Source organism: Halichoeres trimaculatus, unplaced genomic scaffold, assembly GCF_033239565.1.
Source record: "Halichoeres trimaculatus isolate MK-OKI-2021-1 unplaced genomic scaffold, fHalTri1.1 fHalTri1_scaffold_16, whole genome shotgun sequence".
NCBI lineage: Eukaryota > Metazoa > Chordata > Actinopteri > Labriformes > Labridae > Halichoeres > Halichoeres trimaculatus.
Window position 1 is genome coordinate 24789244 of NW_027437194.1, and position 21933 is coordinate 24811176.

Below are 21933 nucleotides of genomic sequence, written 5' to 3' on the forward strand. Positions count from 1 at the left end.
CTTCTTCGGTTTCAACAGCTGTTGTAAACTGGATATCCACTGACACGTTCGGCTGAAGGTCTCCAGTTTACAGGGTCACTCTTTAAACCGGAACACAAGGAGCTGAATGAGACACATCCACACTATCAGGCTCAAAGAAGAGCAGTGATGAAGAGTCATTAAACCAAGTCAATCATAGCTGGGGGTCATCTTATTGTAGAAAATAAAAACACTGTGGGTACTCCACCAATCAGAAACATTCACGTTCAGGCCCCACCCCCTAAAAGTCCTGGATCTCCATTACGCCCACTAAATTTAGACCCTAGTTTCTCAGAGGTTTCTGTGCAAAATGTTCGAAAAAGGCTAAACTTTAGCGACCTGAAAATATGCAGACATTAAATCTCCTTCTTTTATTGTAAGCTCTAAAATTATAGCGCAGTGAGGGGAATGATTAGTGCAACATACATTTCACCTGCAGCCAAGGAGCAATACAGAAGAGGATCAATGAAATAAAGAACTATACGAACACTCGCAGAGTGGATGTAGTCAAACTAATTTGAGGCTGTGTTTGTTTTTAGTGTAACCTAGAGGACAGAGGGCTCAGGGCGGGGCAGAGCAGAGGTCAGCCAACCAACACTTTGAGTTATGATGAGGTAATTTTAATGATGTTCTGCTTCCCGCACCAAAAGCCCCGGTCGCCTCTTTTCTGTTCCAGCATGAGAAAAAAAACACAACATTCCCATTTTCCTCTGCTGCCAAAAGTTAATTGAAAACATTTCAGGGCAAAGTATAGTCTGGGGCCCCATATGATCCCCATCTCTTCAGTCGCCCCAACAATAATAAAAAGGCATTACAATTATTAATGGTTGCAGAAGGGGCTGGCTCTCTTAAAGCGACAGTGACAACGTTTCTTCATAACAAAGGCTCAGAAATGCCTTTACCAGGATGTTTTGTTGGTGTTTTTCCAACACTCACTGCCACTGTGGGATGGATTTCTGGGTCTGTGTTTCTCTGACTCTTTAAAGGCAAATGTTGGCTTATGATTTTAAAAGTTTTATTGGATAATTGAGAGCCAAAGTATGCTCTCATTTTGACTGCCCTCCTTTGCACAAACGAATCTATGTGTGCACAGACTCCCAGCAGGGCTTAAACCGAGCAATAAAAGCTGAATGTTCTCACATAACTCCTCCGTCTTCCTCTCAGATAGCTGTCTCCTCCTGCTCCCCCACTCCCTGAAAAGAGGTGACAGCCAGGAAAAGGAGTGAATGAAGTGCCCCCACATTGTGCCGCAGCACTATTGTGTGTTTTGGATCTCCATAACAGAGGTGCCACTCGACTTCTCCTCCAATCAATGCGATGGAGGGCCCATCTCTTTCCCCACTGAAAAGCAACATGGCTGCCATCAATGGTTTCAAGACCTATTATCGCAAGTGCAGGAGGGGACACTTGTCTTTTAGAGAGTGCACAGAGCTGACAGACTCAGAGCACTGGTATGTAAACTGACACATGGATGCAGCATCTTTGCTTCTGTTTACACTTCAACAAACATTAAACAAAGTCATCCTTAAAACTGTCTCTCTTTTCTCTCACTTAAAAAGTGTGTATCTCATTTTTCCATATCATTTTAAGAACTTTACCCTCCAAACAGAGCAGGTCAGAGAGGGAAAAGAGCTACAGCAGCTGACCACTTTGGGCTAAAAGTGATGATGTGTCATTTATACTGCTGAATCACAGCGATTTAATGAATTTTGATATAGACCTTTTGCATGTGACCTAACGTACGCCCTCACCTGGACAGCAGATGGGCCATGTTCTGTAATGAAAGCCCTTCTCTGCAGTAAACTGTAATCTACATTTTGAACCATGATGATTATCTCCTGTGGTATAGTGGGGTGCACTTAATCAAGGCTGACAGGCGGAAGGAGTGGATCACAGTCATACAACTAAAGAAATAGCAGTAGTTGTTATTGCCCTTGAACACCCTATCTTTTCAATTTGAAAAAAATGAAAACAAAATATAGAGAATGTTATCACCATGCTAGCTCCTATGCTAACTGGTTACTGTAATCCAGGGGTTGTGTTTAGCTCACATCATGAGTTATCATCTGCTGCAAACTCAGGATTCCTCACAAGGATTGCTAAGGGGTGGAAAATTTCCAATTTACTTCAGAAAAGTTTCTGGGAAATGGACATTTTAGCACACGAATAATTGGAAATTTTGGAAAGTTTCCGTTTTTTTTTCTTTAGTTTGTTTTTTCTTGTTATCAACTTGAATATGTTTTTCAAACGCCCGATAGCACAATAACACCACATTCCTTAACTTGCATACTCTGCTTTGTTACTTTCTGATGCTTTCGTGACGCTTAAATACATCTTGAATGTAGTTTTTCTCCAAAATGCATTTTAGCCTAAGGTACCGTGGCCAGTGGGTGTCAGACAATTTGCAAAAGCTACAACACAAATGCAAAAGCTACATCAGGAATGCAAGAGAAAAAACATGAATGCAAAAGCCACAACCTAAATGCAGAAGCCAGAACACAAATGCAAACATTACAACACCACAGAAGTACAGCAACAACAGGAGTTAAAAGAGGTTACTAATCCAAACCCAACAGAAAAAGGTCATAAAAGTAAGTAAATGATTGAACTTCATCTACGATAAACAAAGCTTCATAGAGGTGTCACCTTGTGAGATTTTTCATAGTACTCATATTTCTTTATTTACGTTAGCATTAAAGCTATATTTATCATAGCATAAGTTATAAAAGAAAACAATCAATAACTTACTTTCACAACTTCTCTGTTTCCGTTAGATAAATCTCCTCTTAACTTCTGTTGCCGTTGTACTTCCGTTGTGGTGTGGCTTTTGCATTCACGTTGTTGCATTTATATTTGCTTTGTTGCTTTTGCAAATGGTCTGACACCTATGGGCCACCGTACGAAGGCCAACACTATAACTTCCTCCATCCACAGCACTGAGTGACATCACAGCTGACATATGACTACAAAAAAGTAGCCAACAGTGCTAGTGGCTAACCATGCAAATATGACCTTTTAAATAGTAAACTCTACATGTTTACATGTGTTGTGCTGCATTCAGTGCATTTTTACCAATTAACTTGTGATTATTAAGCACATTGTATCATGAGCACAGCATTGTTTATGGTCTAATGTTGTAATATGCTGAAAAGTAAATGCACAGCCTGCTAATAAGCAAAAATGGCTAACAGCTCATGAGGAAATCTAGAAATTGGATAAATCTAGAAGAATCATGTCCCCATAACACAGAGTTATTTAAATGCAAATACCAGAAAAACATATCAGAACAGCTCCAAATGCAAAGAGCAGGACAGCATCTGTCTTAATCTACTTGCTGTGAAAGGTTGACTACTTTCTCTTCCTCAGTGTCCAGGTTTGATGACAGCAAATAATCATTGCAGTGTGAACAGAGACTCAAAGCTAGTTATTTTCAGCAGTGAGTGTTTGTCAGCCGCAGAACATTTTGCAGCTGTACTTAGGGTTATGCTTAAAGACAGAGCCACACAACTTCCAGTGAATCACTGTAAAAACTCTTTTTATTTGATGAACATTCAGAGGATTGTGTTCCTGATGGGTGCTTCACGTCTCCATCACCCGACCACGCTGACATTTGCTCCTTCATTCTGTCTTTGTAAAGACTTCTGACAAACACATGGCTGAACATAAACACACTGATGAGTGCTTCTTCTTTACCCAAACAGTGCTGTGAATCCCCTGAGAGATGGAGTTTACCTCTCTGTCGTCTGTCTGCACAGTGACCAAGAATTAACACTTCGTACTTTACACAAACATCCGTGTTTATAAGGTTGAGTGTGTCGCTCCTGAGAGCGATCTGGTTTCAGGCGTGTTATTTCTTAATGCTCTGAGAACTTCGACACGTTTCAGAGGCTTGGAGAAACTTTGGTTTGTAATGAGGGGGTTGTGGAGGAAGTCTGAGTACAGCTGGTGGAAGAAAGGCGGCTCTGCTTTCACAGCAAACCTCTGATACGGTCACATCATGGTGAATGCAAAACAGACTTTTAGGCACTTTGATATTTTTTTTTCCTTCTTCTGAAGTCTTCAGGTAGTAAAACAGAGAAACTCATCTACAGGTACAGTGCAAATCTCATCTCTTATAAACAAATACTTTTACAAAACATTTCTTTTATTCAATATACTGTACAATTTAACTTTATATAACTGCTATGTACAAAAATAGGCTCCTGTAGCATCTCCAGATGGCTCCAATTTAGACATATAAACTGAAATATGACAAAGAAGCAACAGATGATACTGATCTGATGCTGAAACCTTCATGTTTATAGGACACTGACATGACTTTGAGTGAATTTAGAAGGAAACTAAAGAAAAAAGTCTTTGATTGAGGATGATTCAGATGTGATTTGCAGCTGTCTGCACATTTACTCACTTTTTCCAGGACAAAAAGTCACTTTTAGTTTTTTTCATGAAAATTCTCAGTCATTCAGGTTATTCAGAGCTTGATCTGATAAAGGCAACTGGAAAACTGGACTTGTTTATACAGGATCAAGCTCAGAGTGACCAGATAACTGTTTATATTTTTTTACATTGCCAAAAAAATACATTTTTATCCAGTTTACAGAAAAAAAACTGCGAATGAACTAAATTCTGTTGTAATGTAAAGACAAATGTCAGATTACTCAAGAAAATGACTAAATAAGTCAAGATCTTGAAGAAAATACAGCTAGTTATCAGTGAATGAAATTAATGCATGAATGTCCTTTTAGGGCTTCCGTAACTTCCTGTTAATTCGCTATGCAACTTACTTTCTGCCTGCAATAAACTGCAGAAAAGATGAAGGCAACATGCCTTATGAATCTTTTCCATGTGACTTTTCTTGAATGATGTGTGCAGATTATTGTAAAATCATACTATCAACCCCTGAAGACGGATCCTAGTGTGATTTCTGATGACTTTCTCTCCAAAAAAAAAAAAAAAAAAGCTTTGAAAACAACACTTAAAGCTAATCTGATCTTCAAAAACAGCTTTAAGCACATTAAACTGATAACAGCGATAAATCTGGTCCTCAAATCAGAATTTGCATTATGCTGACATGATGATGGGGTCAAATTGTGCAGACAGTTGCAGGAACTCACTCATAAAAACACAAGATCCATCTCAAAGATAGATGATGTGATTGCTGTTAAAGGTAAATAACTCGTTTCTTAAGCTAAGAGCTGCAACTTTTTAGAAAATAAACTTTAGGAGCGACAAACACTTCTGAGCACAGAAAGGTGACTTGAATGATTTTGATGTGGTGACTGTGCAGATTTGCAGCAGGAAGATGCGTTTAGAAGCCCATACTGATGGTTTAAGTTTATCTGTTTACATCCTTGCTGCGCTCACAGACATCAGCGTCATATCAACCTTATTAAAACCAAAATGGAGGTAAGAAGAGTCAGCGCAGTCTGGCAGAGTAAGAAGTCACTTGAGTTTTCCACAGACTGATAATCCTCCTGGTCGATGTAATCATCCTCTGAATCCTCCTCAGAGTCTGAGAATCCGCTTCCCGCGAACCTGTCTCCGGAGTCCGAGCAGAAGGTTTTCATGCTGACTTTGATGTACTCACAAATGTTCCGGTCCGTGCCGTCACAGACACACGTGTCCAGCTGCTGCGCTTTGGGGATGGAGCGCATGTTTGCGATCATTCTCCTGCACCCATCGGAGCACCTTTCCCCTCCGAAAAGTTTCCTGCAGTGGAACAAATAATCCCTCATCGCAGCGCTGCACGGCTGGTCCGCCTCACACTGCCTCCGGGCCTCCGTGCAGCCCATGGTGCTGGTCCGCGGCAGGCATGGCTCGATGGCTTGTTTGGTGCTCCTGCAGACCGGATCCATGGCGCAGTCGCAGTCCTCCAAACCCGGTCCACTCTGGGTTAAGTTGAGCTGGATCAGAGAGGATATGCAGTGGCTGGGACACTTTCTACGCTCCCCGGTGATGACAGACGCGCAGGCGTAAAGGTACTGATCGTAGGCGTAGTGGCACTCCGGCTCTCCGTGGCACTTCAGGATGGCTTTCCAGCAGACCAGCCGGTGACTGTGGTTTGGAGCCCCGATGCAAGAGCCAATGATAAGGATCAATACACTGCATATCAGAATCACAACACGCGCCATCAATTTGGCACGATTTGCCATTTCCGGGAAGAAGAAGTCTCAAAAACGTTGGAATTCATCAGGACTCTGAAATCTTTCTCCCTGGTGGTTTACATCATGTTATGGTTTGTGATTCAAAGTCTTTGAGGCACTGCAAAGTACAAACCGACTCGCTTTGGATGTCCATCATGTGTGAATCATTCAGAGTTGTGCTGATCAATAAAAAGTTTCCAAGTCAGTTTTAGAAGCTCCACGTGACCATGAAATTCAACCCAAAGTTTCAAAAACAGCTCAAACCTCAAAGGAAAGAAGTTCATCCAGAGACTTTTTCTCTTCTCTTCTTTAAAACTCAGCCGTCAGCCCCACGGTCACCTCGCATCCTCACGGGCTGCAGCAACTTTGTGATGCAGTCTGCAGCGATGGGCTGGTTAGGTTCCTGCAACAGCCACTTCTGATTGGTCCGTTAAACTGTTGTGATGATTACGTCACGCGCAGGCAGTGACGCAAGCCGTTGTTTTCAAATTGAAGTGAAGGGAAACTGTCTTTGGACCTTGCTTGAATCCCCTCTTAATTCATCAGACTGCTTCCTAGTCTTCCTGGAGTCTTTTCTGCAACGGCTCTGTGATGTTGTGAAGAAAAAACGAATTTAAAGATGAATTTTAAAATACAAAGTCTGTATTTTAAAAAACACCCCAAAATGATGGAACAAGGGTTTCATTTGGATAAAATCAGTTTAATATCAAAAAGGACTCATATACTCATATTGCATCTTAAATGTGAAAAAGAAATAAGTCAATATATCATGCAATGTAATGTCTTGCTTTATATGTGAGATCCATGGCAATTAAACCTTGCAGATTATCTCTGTTCAAGAAGTTGTTTCTTATTTTATCTTCTTTAAGTAAATGTAAGCAAAGGTCCAAAGAAATGCAGTATTTTGTTTGTAGTTGGTAGCTTTGTGTCTGTATAGGAAAAAAATATTCAGCTGTTTTAACTGTGAATGGCACTGACTGTATTCTTTGTAAGTTGTCTTTAACTGACAGTCAGAGCTGGATTGTGTTTATTGTAATTACTCAAAGCCTTATAAAAGCAGTGATTCACTCCCCTGCCTGTTAACTCTGTGGTAAAAAGGTGAGTGTCTGTCTCAGGCTGCTCTCAAAGTGGGGAAATACTGATGGCACAGATGCGAGAGCAGCCTGAAGAGCTACTGGACCGTGACTGTCCCCGAGAGCGAGAAGTGGAGCGACATCCTGTCCTGCAATCCAGACATCAGCATGTGTTATCATCAAAGCTCTAAGAAGAAGGGGAGCTGAATGAAGACAGACATGTCAACAGGATTATTCACACAGAAAGTTCTGTTTACATTATGGCTCATATTTAACTTCATCGTAAGCTGAAACTTCTAGTTTCAGTTTATGATGATTTGTGCTGCAGACAATAACCTGTGATCATCATTTTCAAATCATTTTCCAAAAGTAATGAATTGATCTTGAGGAAATTTTCAGGAAATGTTCAAAATGGGAACAGGAAGAAGTCATTACATTTTGGAGGTGATCTGGATCACCGTCTGGATCCAGGACTTCTTTAAAGGATTCTTTATCATTGTGAGATAGGGCCGTTTTCACCATATGTGTATGTAACTCCACCATAAATGGTCAGATTGCTTTGCTAAAAAATACAAGACAAGGTCACCATAACTTCTGACAGATGTAAAAGTACGATCCAGATCCTGGCAATATTCTGGATACTAAGATCTGGAATATAGAATATGTACTGGGTCATCATCATTTTCAACACTGTCAGGTAACAAATTATTGTACAAACCTGCAACTAACACCAAATTGTAGCAGACAGTCTGCTGAAAGAAAGTATAACATTAAAGTAGGACTAAAGTGTTGCATCACACTGTGAACTGTGGTTTACTTAAGGTTATGCTGTTGGAGGAAGTCGATAGCCATATTTTAGAGCACGGTAATCTATAACAGCATGAAATCCTTGTTAATCTGTATTTTGTGTTGACATTGTCATAAATAAAAAATGTGATAATATGAAGTGAAAGGTTACAGGAATTACAGCCCAGACAGGGTGAGCAGGATCCCAGATATCTGCTCATAATTCCTCACTGAGTGAGTTTTATATACTGAACATCTGGTTTAATATATCATATAAACAAATGTGGATTTGAAAGATAGATTTCAGTGTCTGTGTTCTCACTGAATATGAGGCCTGTCAGTAATGAAGAACAGCTTCTTCTGAAAACACTGGGGTTGTGTTGCTTCCCTGCTGTGACAAATGACAGCTGCTGGAACACATGCAGAGCTGCTGTCTCACACGTTTACACCATGAAATATAACCAACCATGGCTGCCCAGCTGTGATCCCGCACATCGATGAAGATGTGAGGGCTGAGAAATCATGATTTTAGGACATGTAGCTTAGAAAGTATCAGATCAACACAGCAGAGAAAGACAAAAACACATTTGGCTCGTTATTACAGTCCATTCAGAGCTATTTCCTGCCACTAATGGTGTGAAAGAGTGGTGATCCTGTGCTTAACCTCTGGTAAAGTGTTAAGCCTGTTTTTCCACAATAACACTCCATGAGGAAAACAGTCTGAGGAGAAAAAACTGTAAACAAATACCATTAGACCAGACCCACTCAGGCCTTCAAGCCAGCCCCAGAAAGAGGAGAAACCAAAACCTCTCAGTCACTCAGACCACTTTGTTCTCCTGACCCTGTCACTTCACCACACCATGACCACAAAGATCTGGCAGCTCTCAGGGGCCCCTCAGGCCCCCCTGATTCCAATTAGAGAGATTAGAGAGGAGTCAAGACAAGAGCAGAGGAGTTTCTGAGCCAAACAAGCCTCGCTCACCTCACCCCTCCTCCCTTCACCTCACCCAGCAGGCATACCAGAGCAACAGGACCACGTCAGAGTCACTTCAAGGCGACTTCAAAGAGGTTAGAGAAGACCAAATGTCGAGCTGCTCAAGGGTCTACATTCCCTTACAACTCCAGGAACATGGCATGTTCTTACAGCCACTGGAACCAGAGTTCACAACAGTCCTCTGACTTTCATTCAGCTTCTTCAAGAGATGGTGTCACTACTCTGTTCCTCTGGTGCCCCATGGTAGCTGTAATTTACAAGAAAGGCACTCAGAGAGCGCAGACTTTAGTCCTACTGTTATACTCTCTTTCAGCAGACTGTCTGCGACAATTTGGTGTTAGTTGCAGGTTTGTACAATAATTTGTTTCCTGACAGTGTTGAAAATGATGATGACCCAGTACATATTTCATATTCCAGATCTTAGTATCCAGAATATTGCCAGGATCTGGATTATACTTTTACATCTGTCAGAAATTATGGTGACCTTGTCTTGTATTGTTTTGCAAAGCAATCCAACCATTTATCATAGAGTTATATACACATATGGTGAAAACAGCTCTATCTCACAATGATTAAGAATCCTTTAAAAAAGTCCTGGGTCCAGACAGTGATCTGGATCACCTCCAAAGTTTAATCACTTCTTCCTTATCCTCTTTTGACAATTTCCTGAAAGTTTCATAAAGATCTGTTCATTACTTTTGGATTTATGTTGTTCAGACAAACAGAAAAACTCCCCAAAACATAACCTCCTTGGTTACAGCACCAAAAAATCACACTGGTGTTTTAGAAAACCTTTATTACAGCCTCTGTCTGGAACACTTTGGACCTCATTTACTAAAATCCTAAATAGTGAGTGTTAAATCACATGTGCAAACTAAAAAATTGCATGTGCTATTAGTGGGTGTTGCAGGTGATCTGCTATGGTTGCATGTGGAATTAATAACAGGTGCAAAAGTGATGCGGACCGTCCTACTTCAATGCAGATTTTGCTCATGCTACTGACAGTCACTATGGATGGGTTTTCTGCCTGGATGGGTTTTCTGGGAAGAGTAGGTGGTTTTTCATGCTGGACGTGAACACAGTATTGCAAAGTTATGAATTGGAGAATAAATATGTAAAATTGAAAACATGTGATATTCTATTGTTAAACAAATGTATATTTTTTTTACCAAACTAACACAAAAAACTACAGAAAAGTGATACCGTTGAGTACTGGTACCGATTGCCAGGTATCGTATCGTTTCAAATGTGAAAGGTACAAATCTCTAACTGTCACCATAGAGAGTTTGGGAGAACAGACTGAATGTAAATGAAAAATGAAGTTTGAAGCCATGGAGTTGAAGGTCATGATGGAGGAGCTAAATAAACTGGTGAACTCCAACAGAAGAAAAGGAAATGGGAACCTATCTATGACAAGTTAAATGATGTGAGTGAAACCAGAAGATCTGCAGATAAAATGAAAAGATGGTTTGAAATCAGATTTTATTTCTGACTGTCCAAATATATAGACATGTGGACAGAATTTTTTTTTTCTCCATTGTCTTTCATCAAACCTATGCCTCCTTCTCGCCACAATGATCACAGCCATTTGTGCTGCCTAACCCTGTGCCAAATTACACTTGCCTTTTAAACGTGCTAAATATAGACGCCAAAACACAGACCACAATCAGTTTCAGGTTTGATAAATCACCCAGCGGGTGCTAAACGGTTGCATTTGCATCTCCTCCTCCTAGAATTGTGCACATTCTGATAATCTACATAATCATGAAGGCAAACACACTAAATATATTGTGCATACTATTTTGCACATTTGACATGTTATAATAGATGCCAACCTTTAGTAGATCAGGTCCTTATCTTAGCTTCTGCCACTTTAAGACTTCCCGTTGCAGAAACCCCCTTTCTTTCTGATTGGCCAGCTGTGCGTCGATTTTAGAGTTTGAGGCTCATGAACCAGTTAGGAGATCCCTTTGTGATGATTTCATCAAACCAGCAAGTTTCGTGAAGATCTTGCAAAACAAAGACAGATTCAGGGATTTCTACACCATTTGAATATGTAAAGGTTTGAAAACCTGCACACTCAGTCTGAACATTTAGTATTGTTGTTTTATGTCTAACCTGCTGTGCCTGATAGCTTGCAGGATTTCTATTGTAAGTAGAAGTCTGGCAAGCAATTTTCCCATCCTGAAAACTTCAGTTTCCAGAAGTTTTACATGTTTGAATACAGCTTCTCATACATATTAATTATACATCCAGATTCCAGGGTGACAGGGGTAGTAGGTATATCAGTTTTCGTGTTTAACTTTAGCGCTAAGTCTGGGTGTTTTTATCCTTTGTGGAGGCACACTCTCCACAGCATATGGCTTATAACCTTCCTCCTCTAGGATCTGAAGCACACACCCTGCCAACACTTTCACTTCACTGTTAAGAAGCAGTTCATAACACACAGCAGAGCGCAAATCCCATCAGTGTTGGAGAGCAGCCAGATAAGAACAAGAGCCAGATTGAGTCGAGCCAGCAGCTCTGTGTGATGGAGCCAGCAGCTGCTGCTCTCCCCCAAACTGTACCTCTTCAATTACTCCAATACATCACTGTGATTCTTTCCTCTGAGAGCAAACTCCTCAGATTGTTTTAGGGGGAAATATGAGGCCACTTTTCTGCTCCAGTCTTGTCCGTTGACTTCAAACTGGCACCTCTGGATGTGCATCCTGTAGACGCGGTCGTTCATGGCGACTTGCATATAATAGAGTTTCCAGAATTGGAATGTGGTTCCTGGGAGTAGATTTGTAAATGCTCATGCAGGGACAGACGTGCTCTTCAGTTTGTCTCCACTGCTGTCAGAAGTCATTACACACAAGCGGCTACAAGCCACTGAACTTTGTATTCAAGTGTTTCCAAGCCCAGAGAGAGACAGACAGGGAGAGGGGAGGGAGGAGAGGCAGCCGATTTCTGAAAGCTGCCAAATGTTTTCCTGCCTGCATTTTTCCATTTTTCTGTCTCCTGGAAGACTCTCCGATGTCTGTCTGAGATATGTTCGATTCTCTTCATTCTTTCACACAGGAGAAAGAAAGACGCTCTCACGCTTTTGTTCAAAAACACAAAAATGACTTCAAGATTTCATGCCGGCTCATGGCAGAAATATGCAGAGTTGCTGTCATCTTTGATTTAGTTTTGACACATCTTTTTAGTTTTTCTTTTGTAAGGTATGCACCACAGAGACTAGACAAGACACAAGCAACTGGATCCTCTGGATCAAAGCCACACCAACAACAGAAACATGGACTGAGGGTCAAAAACTACAAAACTTAGTCGTGAAATTCTGCCTCACCTCAGCAGGAATTTGTGTTCAATGCTTAAAGCTATCATCATCAAAAATCTCATTTAAGGAAAACCAAGGAAAAGACTCAACATTATAAAACTAATGCTAACTAGTGGTGTCCTAGCATGATTGTATTACACATGAGATGTTGGAGCACGGTACCAAATGTTCTGAAACTGAACGTTTCTCTCCAGGGAGGATGTAGAGAACATGACAGGAAAGGGATTTGACTTTGAACTCAGAGTTCAGTCGTGGGTCATTCTGACTTTAAAGCACCAAGTATACTCAGGAAGCCACAACCATTTGGGACTCACTGTGATGTGAAGATAGACGGCTGTTTTGTTGTATCTGACTCCAATCTGAAGGACTATCAGATTTCTTTGAGCTGGTTTCAGGGAATTTAAGAAGATTCATGTCCTGTTGTTATTTTTATTTTCACCTGGAGATTTTGCAGAAATGCAGACAGGCTGTAAAAGAGATCTGAAGTTAAACTCCAGTCTGAGAGGAAGACGCTGGTTTAGCCATCACAAAGAAAGAGAAATGAAACTGGGCACTGCGGCAGATTAATGACGTCTGCTGTGAAATCTGTGTTACACAGAACAATGGAAACTCTCCGTAGCTGATGAGTTTTTCAGGGCAGAGACTCCGACTCTGGTCAGGTGATAAGTCTGAGGTACAATGACAGAAGGATAAAAAAAACTTGACACGTTCCTCTGTGGTAATATCAGTGAGGGTGTCTGAGGAGACAGAGACATAAAGGCAGATGAAGGCTTGCTTGAAATTGGACTCTGATCACTTTCCTCCTCAGAAACAAGAGAAGAATTTTGTATAGATGAAGACTTTGACAAGGAACTCGGGAGAAAGAAAACCTCCTCAGGAGCAGAAGAGAAAAGAAGTAGATCATCCTAAAGCTCCTGTGATGTCTCGACTTGAAGGCGACAGATGGAGAGGATCCCATTAAAAACAGACTACAAAGTTAAATGGTCAATAAACAAGTTCCCAAAATCACTGAGAAAATGTCTTTGTGGACAAACTGACCAAGACAGGAAGAAACACACACAGAGTAATGAGCATCAGGACACAGGTGTGTGAAAGAGACGCACAGGTGGGCTGTTTCCCAAAGCCCAGGTACCTTGCCTTGCCTTGCCTTGAAAGGCAGTGCCTCCTAAGCCACTATCTTCCAATCCAAGGCAAGTGTCCTGCCTCTGCTCAAAAGGAGATGCTAATGGAACAGCCCACAAAGGCATATTTTTTTTTACCATCAGATTCCTGTCACAAATTTTTGTGTAATTGGAGTTACATTAGCTGCGTTTCCACCAAGCAGTACGGGTCGGTTCAGTACGGTTTGGGACGGTTTGGGACAGTTAAGTTTCATCCCGTTTGCGTTTCCACGGCAAACTGTGCCCTCTCGTGGTAGGCGGCGTGTAAGCCGGATGCCGGAAGCCACAGCTGGTAAACAATAGCGCGACGCCGTAGCAGCTTACCCCGCGATGAAATCCAACAAAGAAGAAAACGCGACACAGTAAACAAAGAGCATGGATGGAAGACATGCAGAATTTCGTCCTCTTTGTGATTTTCATGTAACTCTCTGTTACAAAGTGCAATCAAGCTTCGTTTCAGAGAAATCTCTGTGCCACCAGGAGAAATGCAGCCGCTGTTGGGGTGAGTGACGATTCTTTTGACCAATCAACCGTCTGCAGTGTGTTGCTCCACCTTCCGAGAGCGGATCGGTTCAGTCTGGCACCCAAACGAAAGGGTCCCAAAAAAGTGGGACGGCTCGTCTCGGTTTTTGGGGATCCGTCCCGGGATGAGTCAGTGGAAACGCCGCTAAAAGCGCGCCGTACCGAGACGAACCGACCCGGACTGCTTGGTGGAAACGCAGCTATTGTCTCACATAACGTGTTGCACTGTGGACAGTGCTTGGAAAGTTAATACAAATGTGGGAGTAGCTCAAGCTGCTACAAATATTGTCATGGCTTGCCCCTTTTGTACACTTTTTGCTTTTTTATTGTCTCATCATTGAAACTCTGCAGGTGCAGCTTCTCAGTAATTATAGTTACGTGAGTGACACACAAAAGAGTTAAGTGTTGGACATGGTATAAGTTGTTATTTTCAGTGGTGTATTTTGTTGCTTACATTTGAATTGGAATTTACCACACACCTCCGCTAGAGCGTCTCTCTCTGGAGCGTCATTTTGCTACCATTTTTTTTTCCTTTTTTGTAGATTCACACATTGCATGTTGGGTATTTATAGCCATGGCAAGGCAGCGAAGGATACACCTGTGTATCCTTGGTCAATTAGCCATATGCTAACCAAACGGAGGACATATGCCTCCAGAGGACATGAACATTGGAACAGCACTTGGGCAGCGACTGATGATGTGGAAGCCTGCCTACGCCCACCCCAAGACCAAGGCAGGGCAAGGTACCCGGGCTTTGGGAAACAGCCACAGTACTTAAGAAGTGAGGTCAGAGAGGAGGAAGACACACAGGGAGCAAGAACTACAAAATATATATTTTTTTTTTTAAAGTGAAGACACAAGGGACACAATGAAAAGAAAAATGGAAGGTCTTGATACAAAGACACAAAATGAACCTGTGAAAGACAGATAAGAAACACACAGAAAAACACAGAACAAAAAGGACAACACATGAAGTGTTTTTAGGTTTTATAAACCTGCAGCGACTCCTCTTTGTGACCTATACATGCAATCCAGTGACTACACTGGCTTTATCTACTGTCTTTGTTTCTTTAAAGTCTTTGAACTCTGCCACCAAAAATGTGTGAGGATTTACAGTTTAATGTAGAAACAGTGTTTAATATCCAGCTGCTGCTTGCATCATGACACAGGCTGAACCACACCTCTCCACCAGCTGAGATGTGTCTCACTGACGTTGTGTTGCTTCAAAGTTTAGTTTTCCTTCCGTCATATCAAGTTCTAAATATTTGATTTGTCTGTTTTTCAACCCAGTTTCCTCTTTGTGACACAAAAAAACAGCCATCATTCTTGGAAAGTATAACAGGTCAAGGTCAAAGTCTTGGAAGTTAATAACACAAAGCACTGGAGAGACAAGTGGAAAAATTTAGTAATCCAAGTGGAACAATTTATAACTGTGAATTGTAACTCTGGTTAGTTTAAATCATAGGAGAAACTGACAATGCTCAGTTCAGCCCTGCATTGTTGCAGAAGCAGGGCACAAGACCAGCCCTCCATCTCCACGTCACTCCATCCATCCAGCATCCTGCCAGCATGGGACACATATGTCTTCAAAGCAGAGCTGCTGTTTCAGAGAACAGAAAATGAGAAGGGATCTGAGGCTGCCCTCATATTTGCCTCAGTAATCACAATGTTGAAGCAGAAGTGGTGACGCTGTATGATTATCACGGTCATTGTTTAAACATCTCTCCGGCAGCTACAGGAGTAATTTACAAACTTAAGGCCTAGCTTGTGTGCTCTGATTTGTGGTATTTAGACTTTACACTTGCTGTGCAAAAACCCCAGAAGAGAGAGAAGAATTTTAATCTGTTTAATTAAGGCTATGAAACTGCTGCTCAAATCACAATCAGTCATCAGTGATCTAAATTTAGTTCTGGGGTATTTGATCTTTTCCTTGAAAAAGTTCCTGTTCAGGGGTCGTACACCCAGATGTCCAAAAACTTTGGGGGGTGGGGCTTACAAGCTGAATGTCTCTGATTGGTGGAGCAGTCTCAGTGTTTTTATTTCACCCAGTTGTGACTGACTTGGTTTAATAAATCCTAAACAGTGGTCCTTTTTTTTGAGCCTGATAGTGTGAATGTGTCTCTGTCAGCTGCCAATGTTAAAGTTTAAAGAGTGACCCGGTAAACTGGAGACCTTCAGCGTGTCAGTGAAGATCCAGGTAAAAACAGCTGCAGAAACATAGAAGTCGTCCCCGGGAATGCACCCTGTCTTGTTTTCTTAATTCAAATGTCCAAATGTCCTCACCAGGTAAAAATTTAACGATGTTGTAAAGACATTTTAGAGAGATGCATCCCTCTGAAAGTCATCAATCAACAGGGTTGCTCTTTCAGCTGAAACATTGGTTGACCTCTGCTGTTTTCTTGCTTCACACAGCAGAGATTGTCTAGTATTTCAATGAACAAAGCTGGTTCAAAAAGCCCAAATGGACAAAATCTCCTACATGCTAACAGGCTAACTGTGGTGTTGCACTTACCACACTGCAAAAACTAAAATCTTATCAAGTGTTTTTGTCTGGTTTCTGGTAGAAAATGTCTTTTTAGACTAAAAATGAGCCACATTCACCTGATCAATCCAGAAAAATGTCTTGTTTCAAGCTATTTTAAGACAAAAATGAGACCTGAATTGCTTAGAACAAGATTTAAAAAATCTGCCAATAGAGCAAGAGAAAAATTACTTGTATGAAGACATTACTCTAGTTTCAAGCAATTTTCCAGCCTGTTTTTCTGATTCCATTGGCAGATTTAGATTTAGATAAGATTTCATTTTTTTGCAGTGCATGGAAAGCAGTCTTCTCCACATCTTTGCTAAATGGCTTTCATTTTTTTTAGACTTCAGATCTCTATGGAAATGCAAGCAACACAGGGCCATCGGAACGTTTAACTTCTGGTTGAAAAGCAACTCAAGATACATGACAACTTTTAAACTACTGCATGAAAAAAAAGGTTAAACTATGTTTCTGCTTGAAGACTTTCTTTGCATTCAGCAATGTTTAGTTTTTATGCAGATGTGTAGCTCCTCTACGTACCATCTGTTTCACTTTTTTTTTCATATTCTAGAGTCTACAAGAAAACCATCACTCCAAAGGTTTTATTACTTAATATTGTGACTTACTGAAGGAGGAAATTGTGGAACCCTGCCTGTCTCTTGCTCTGTTACCAGCATGTATTGTGCACTGAGTTGGTCACTTGCTTCTTCAAGCAGCGTATTCCAGGTATAACACTGGGACACAAACCTCTCTCTGATGCACTGATGTATGACACAGCTCAGTGTTTAGATGACAAAAAAAATGTATAGTGTCCACCAAGTTTTATACAAGAAATGTGACATGTATCCAATGCCAAAGCATCCAAACACACACAGAAATGTAAACGTATCAAAGTCATCCTTTTAATAAACAGTGTTTTGGTTTTTCTGGTTGGAGAGGCCTGTAGTTGGTGGTTAAATTCCTTACAGATACATTACAGTCATTGTCGACTTCAGTACACTGGTTTTCTGTGAGTGGGAGAAAAACTGACTCCAGTCTGGTGGTCAGAGCTGGGATCAGGCTGTCTTCAGTGACAGTAACCACATGCATGCCTTTTATCCAAACACACCGCCCTTTGTAAAGCGCAGCAGCAGCAGAAGCAGCAGCAGCAGCAGCAGCAGCGGTGGTCTGCTCCAGCTTTCCCATCTCTGACACCAAAGAATAAATCAAGATGATCTGAGTGGACTGTTTCCCACTTCCATAGTCAAATACCACAAAACACATGGTTACATCTGTACGTGAACCACGCTGAGCAAAGATAAACCTTTCTGCAGGGTCACTTTGTTAAAGACTCCGAGATTTATTTTCTTCTGCTGCTTTGCCAACTCATCTGACAACATGGACGCTTAAAGAAAAGCAGTTATCAGGGACTCAGGCATCGCATGTATGAGCTGATGGACATTTAATAAAACATGCTATCAGAGGTTAGCTTGATAAATGAGTGTGCAAGCATTAATGTTGCCTGGGAACAAAACAGTGGAGAAAACATCGCTCTTTTTATTACTGCAGTCACAGTTTCTCAGATCCAGCACGGCATTAATTCACCCACATCAATCCAGGCTTCGATTTCTGTATCGTAACAAAAGGAACTAGTTAAGAAGAGAGACGGGGGAAGTTTCCCCTCGCAGTAAAGTGGCTTGTTTGAATCAAAGAACTCCTGACGTGAAATTTGTCTTGTGATGGGAAACTACCAAGGAAACGTGTCTTTGTTTTCACTGTTCCCTCCAAAATAAGAGTATATCATGAGGCAGGGGTCTGACTCTAAAGTATCAGGTACAAATATGGGTCCCTTCCACAAACGTTGAGTCAGTATTTGGTTTTGCACTTAGCTTCGGTCAGGGTGGTCTGGGTTGCAGAGTTTATGTTGGAGTTAAACACGGGCTCTCAGCGTCTGCCGACTGTCAGTGCGCTGAGAGAAGCCATGCCGATCAGTTAAACAAGAGATGAGATGGTGGACCCAATGTGGAGTCTGACGTAGTTTATAGAAGCGTTTAATGGCACACAATCTGCCAGATAATCCAGTTTAAAATGGATGTCACTGGCTGAGTACATGTAAAGACAACAGAAAGTTTAATCTTTTTCTTATGAGCTTCTGACGCCTGCAGGAACACAGTCAGCTTTCTTTTCCTGTCAGACTCTGGACATATTGTACTTACTCTGTCATATACACATAAATTGCTCTGCCTCCTAAAACAATACCTGAATGTCTAATGTCCCTTGTTTTCCTGTGAGAGTTGCGATTAGTTTGTTATTACTATAGGCCTAAAATCCTGATCTTTTGTCATGTCTGAGTTGTCTGTAGCCAGAGTTGTAGCTCTATTAATCACTTCTGCTATAATGCTTTGATCATGTAGGACGGACAGGGTATGGTTGTAACACTTTTTCCTTTAGCATCTCCAACTAACTGAATTTTGGAGTCAGAGTTCCCAAACTTTAACACAAAGTTTCCACAATTTTTTTCTACAAATGGCACCAATTCAAACCCCTCTAAGAATATCACAGACCTCACCAGGTGATGTCAAAAACATGGTGGTCCTTTGTTACAACCATCCCGATTACCAGGGTTGGTTGTAACACACGCTGGGGTAAGATGTAACAGTCAGACAAAAAAAAATAAAAAATAAAAACTGTGATCACACCTCTCAAAAAGAGGTTTATTGAAATAGAACAATCCAGAACAATGTCCCTCTCTGTGACTGACCATTACTCAGTTTCTGTTTGGCTCAAGAGTTCATTTCTTTCTCCTGCACCTCTGTAACCTAGTAACCAATTTATCTACACTGGAAAATCACTGGTACAAGTAACCTACACAAGGGCATCACCGGGACAAGTAACCTACACTGTGAAAAGTAACCTACACTGAGACATCACTGGGTTCAATTACCTACACTGGGTCCAGAAACCTACACTTGGACATCACTGGGTCCAGTAACCTACACTGAGACATCACTGGGTTCAATTACCTACACTGGGTCCAGAAACCTACACTTGGACATCACTGGGTCTATCAACCTACATGGGGAGATTCAGCAAAAACTTCTTAGTCCACAGTAACCTACACTGGGTCAAGCAACCTACACTGGGACATCACTGAGTCCAGTAATCTACACTGGGACCAGTAACCAACACTAGGACATCTCTAGGTCCAGCAATCTAAACTGGGACATCACTGGGTCCAGTTACCTACACTGGGACAAGCAACCTACACTTGGACGTCACTGGGTCCAGTATCCTACAATGGGATATTACTGGGTCCAGTGACCTACACTGGGACAAGCAACCTACACCTGGACATCACTGGGTCCAGTTACCCACACCAGGACCACTAATCTACACTAGGACATCACTGGGTCCAGTAACCTAAAGTGGGACATCACTAGGTCCAGAAACCTACACCGGGTCTAGTAACCTACACTGGGACATCACTGGGACCAGTAACCGACACTGGGACATCACAGGGTCCATTAACCTATATCGGGAGATTCAGCAAAAACGTCTCGGTCCACAGGGGGTGCCAAAAGCAATTCAAACTTCAAAGGAGCTTTAAATATCAATTTAGATTTAATTTAGATAATTTATGTTTTATGCAGTTTCCCCTTGTCATTAAGTTTCTTCATTTGAAAAAGTATTTTAACTGTAAATTGATGTCTTCATGCCAATGTTACTCTTTTATAAGCCTTGACAAAAACAAGGAATTTATCTGAAGGAACAAAAAACTCTTCTGCAACACTTTTTGAGTGAGTGCCAAGTTTATTCCTTTTTTTATCCATTATGAACACAGGGAATAAAATTAAGTATCAAGAAATAATCAGTTGCACATTTCACTTTTCCTCATTTACAATCATGTGAAGAAGTCAGTTTTCAACATCATCAGTCAGTGACTGCCACTGCCTCTGATAGTCAGAAAGAGAAGCTTTTGGTCAGAAAGTGGCTTCCTCTGGGGGAAAGGGAAATGTCTGTTTTGTGAAAATTGGCAAAAACTCTGGAGCAGCCAAGAAAAGATGATCAGTAGTCCTTCAATTGTTTTATATAGTTTAGAAATAGATTTTAGCCTTATTATTAATTGTACTTTTATATGATAGAACATTTAGTTTTTTAGGGTTATACTTGTCATCTAATCTTTAAACATGAGCACACATGTATACTTTAAACACGCCACACACAGTAGCAGGGACACGGGCTGGGTTCTGCTTTTCCTGCACAATCTAAATATTGACTCAGTAACCTATAATCATACACAGTCTGAACACGATGGAAATAAACAAGTGTGTCTGTAATGTGTAAGTGTTTGTGTGTCCCACGGGCACCGAGGCCCCCTGAATGCTGACACTAACAAAACACATATAAAACAAAGGAAGTGGTGCAGTTTTTATTGAAAACCAGACAATATGGATTCCATCCAGCGCGCCAGAGCAGCTTCAATCATTTCTTATTCTCTATATATACAAAGAGGTCCTTTCAAGAGCACTGAGGCACCTCAGGCATCTGCTATCAATCCACACAGCTCACAATATGAGTCACACACAGTGTTAAGCAGATCCGATCACTTCAAACTGCAGAAAATATATAAAAGTTGAGCTCTAAAAGGAGTTAGAAATTCAGTGTCATCCAAGTTTCCATCTGACAAGAGCTGCCAGAGCCGCATAACTCTACCATTACTGTGTTGAAATGCTCTTAAATGTGAAGTTTCAGATCAGAGGTGCAATAAAGGTTTTTATTGTGACAGATACAGACTGCGTTAGCTAACTTTGTTGTTCTGCGGAGCCATAATGAAGGCTTTCCTAAATAAAGTGATTGATTGAATGGGGCTTTTGTTTTAACATACTGCTGAATCTTTTTGTTTTGCTCTGCGAGTTTTCATGGCTCATTAGTTCTGTGGCAAAGCTGAAACCTTTCTGAGTCTGCTAAGGTCTGCCAGGGTGGGCTGCTGACGCAAACAATCATAACAGAACTGTACACAGCTAACCACAGAGCCTGTGAGAAAGGAGAGGCTCAAATGAAAACTTTTAAATTTAGCACGAATGTTCTTTAAGGCTATAACTGCTGTGTAAAGTTGTTTTGCTGGGATTTAAATTTGTTAATCTTCTCACTTTCCCTAACATAAGTGAATGCATGGCTCTCAGGTGTTAAAAAAAGGTTCATCATTGTTCCATCAGTATGAATACTTACCGATATTTCTCTTCTTCTCAGGTTGGAAGCTCTGGACAACTTTAAAACCTGGGCCCATATACACATCCAGTCATAACATACTGTTATGGAATGGCCCATGTGGTAGAGTTGGCGGCATAAGGGCTGGCCAATCATAGAGAAGGGGTTTTGTTAAGCAGGGAGCCTTAAAGAGACAGTTGCTACACT

General features: G+C 41.2%; 1 protein-coding gene across 1 annotated transcript; it reads right to left on the reverse strand.

Moving 5' to 3' along the window:
* Positions 1–3606: 3606 nt before the first annotated feature.
* gas1b (growth arrest-specific 1b) lies at positions 3607–6555 on the reverse strand. Its single transcript, XM_074690554.1, has one exon. It carries the CDS (start codon positions 6168–6170, stop codon positions 5394–5396), a length of 777 nt encoding a protein of 258 aa, XP_074546655.1. The 5' UTR covers positions 6171–6555; the 3' UTR covers positions 3607–5393.
* Between the last annotated feature and the right edge of the window lie 15378 nt (positions 6556–21933).

Bases quoted from the DNA above. Each gene is read 5' to 3' on its own strand.
- gas1b (XM_074690554.1), bottom strand. From the start codon at position 6,170: ATGGCAAATCGTGCCAAATTGATGGCGCGTGTTGTGATTCTGATATGC.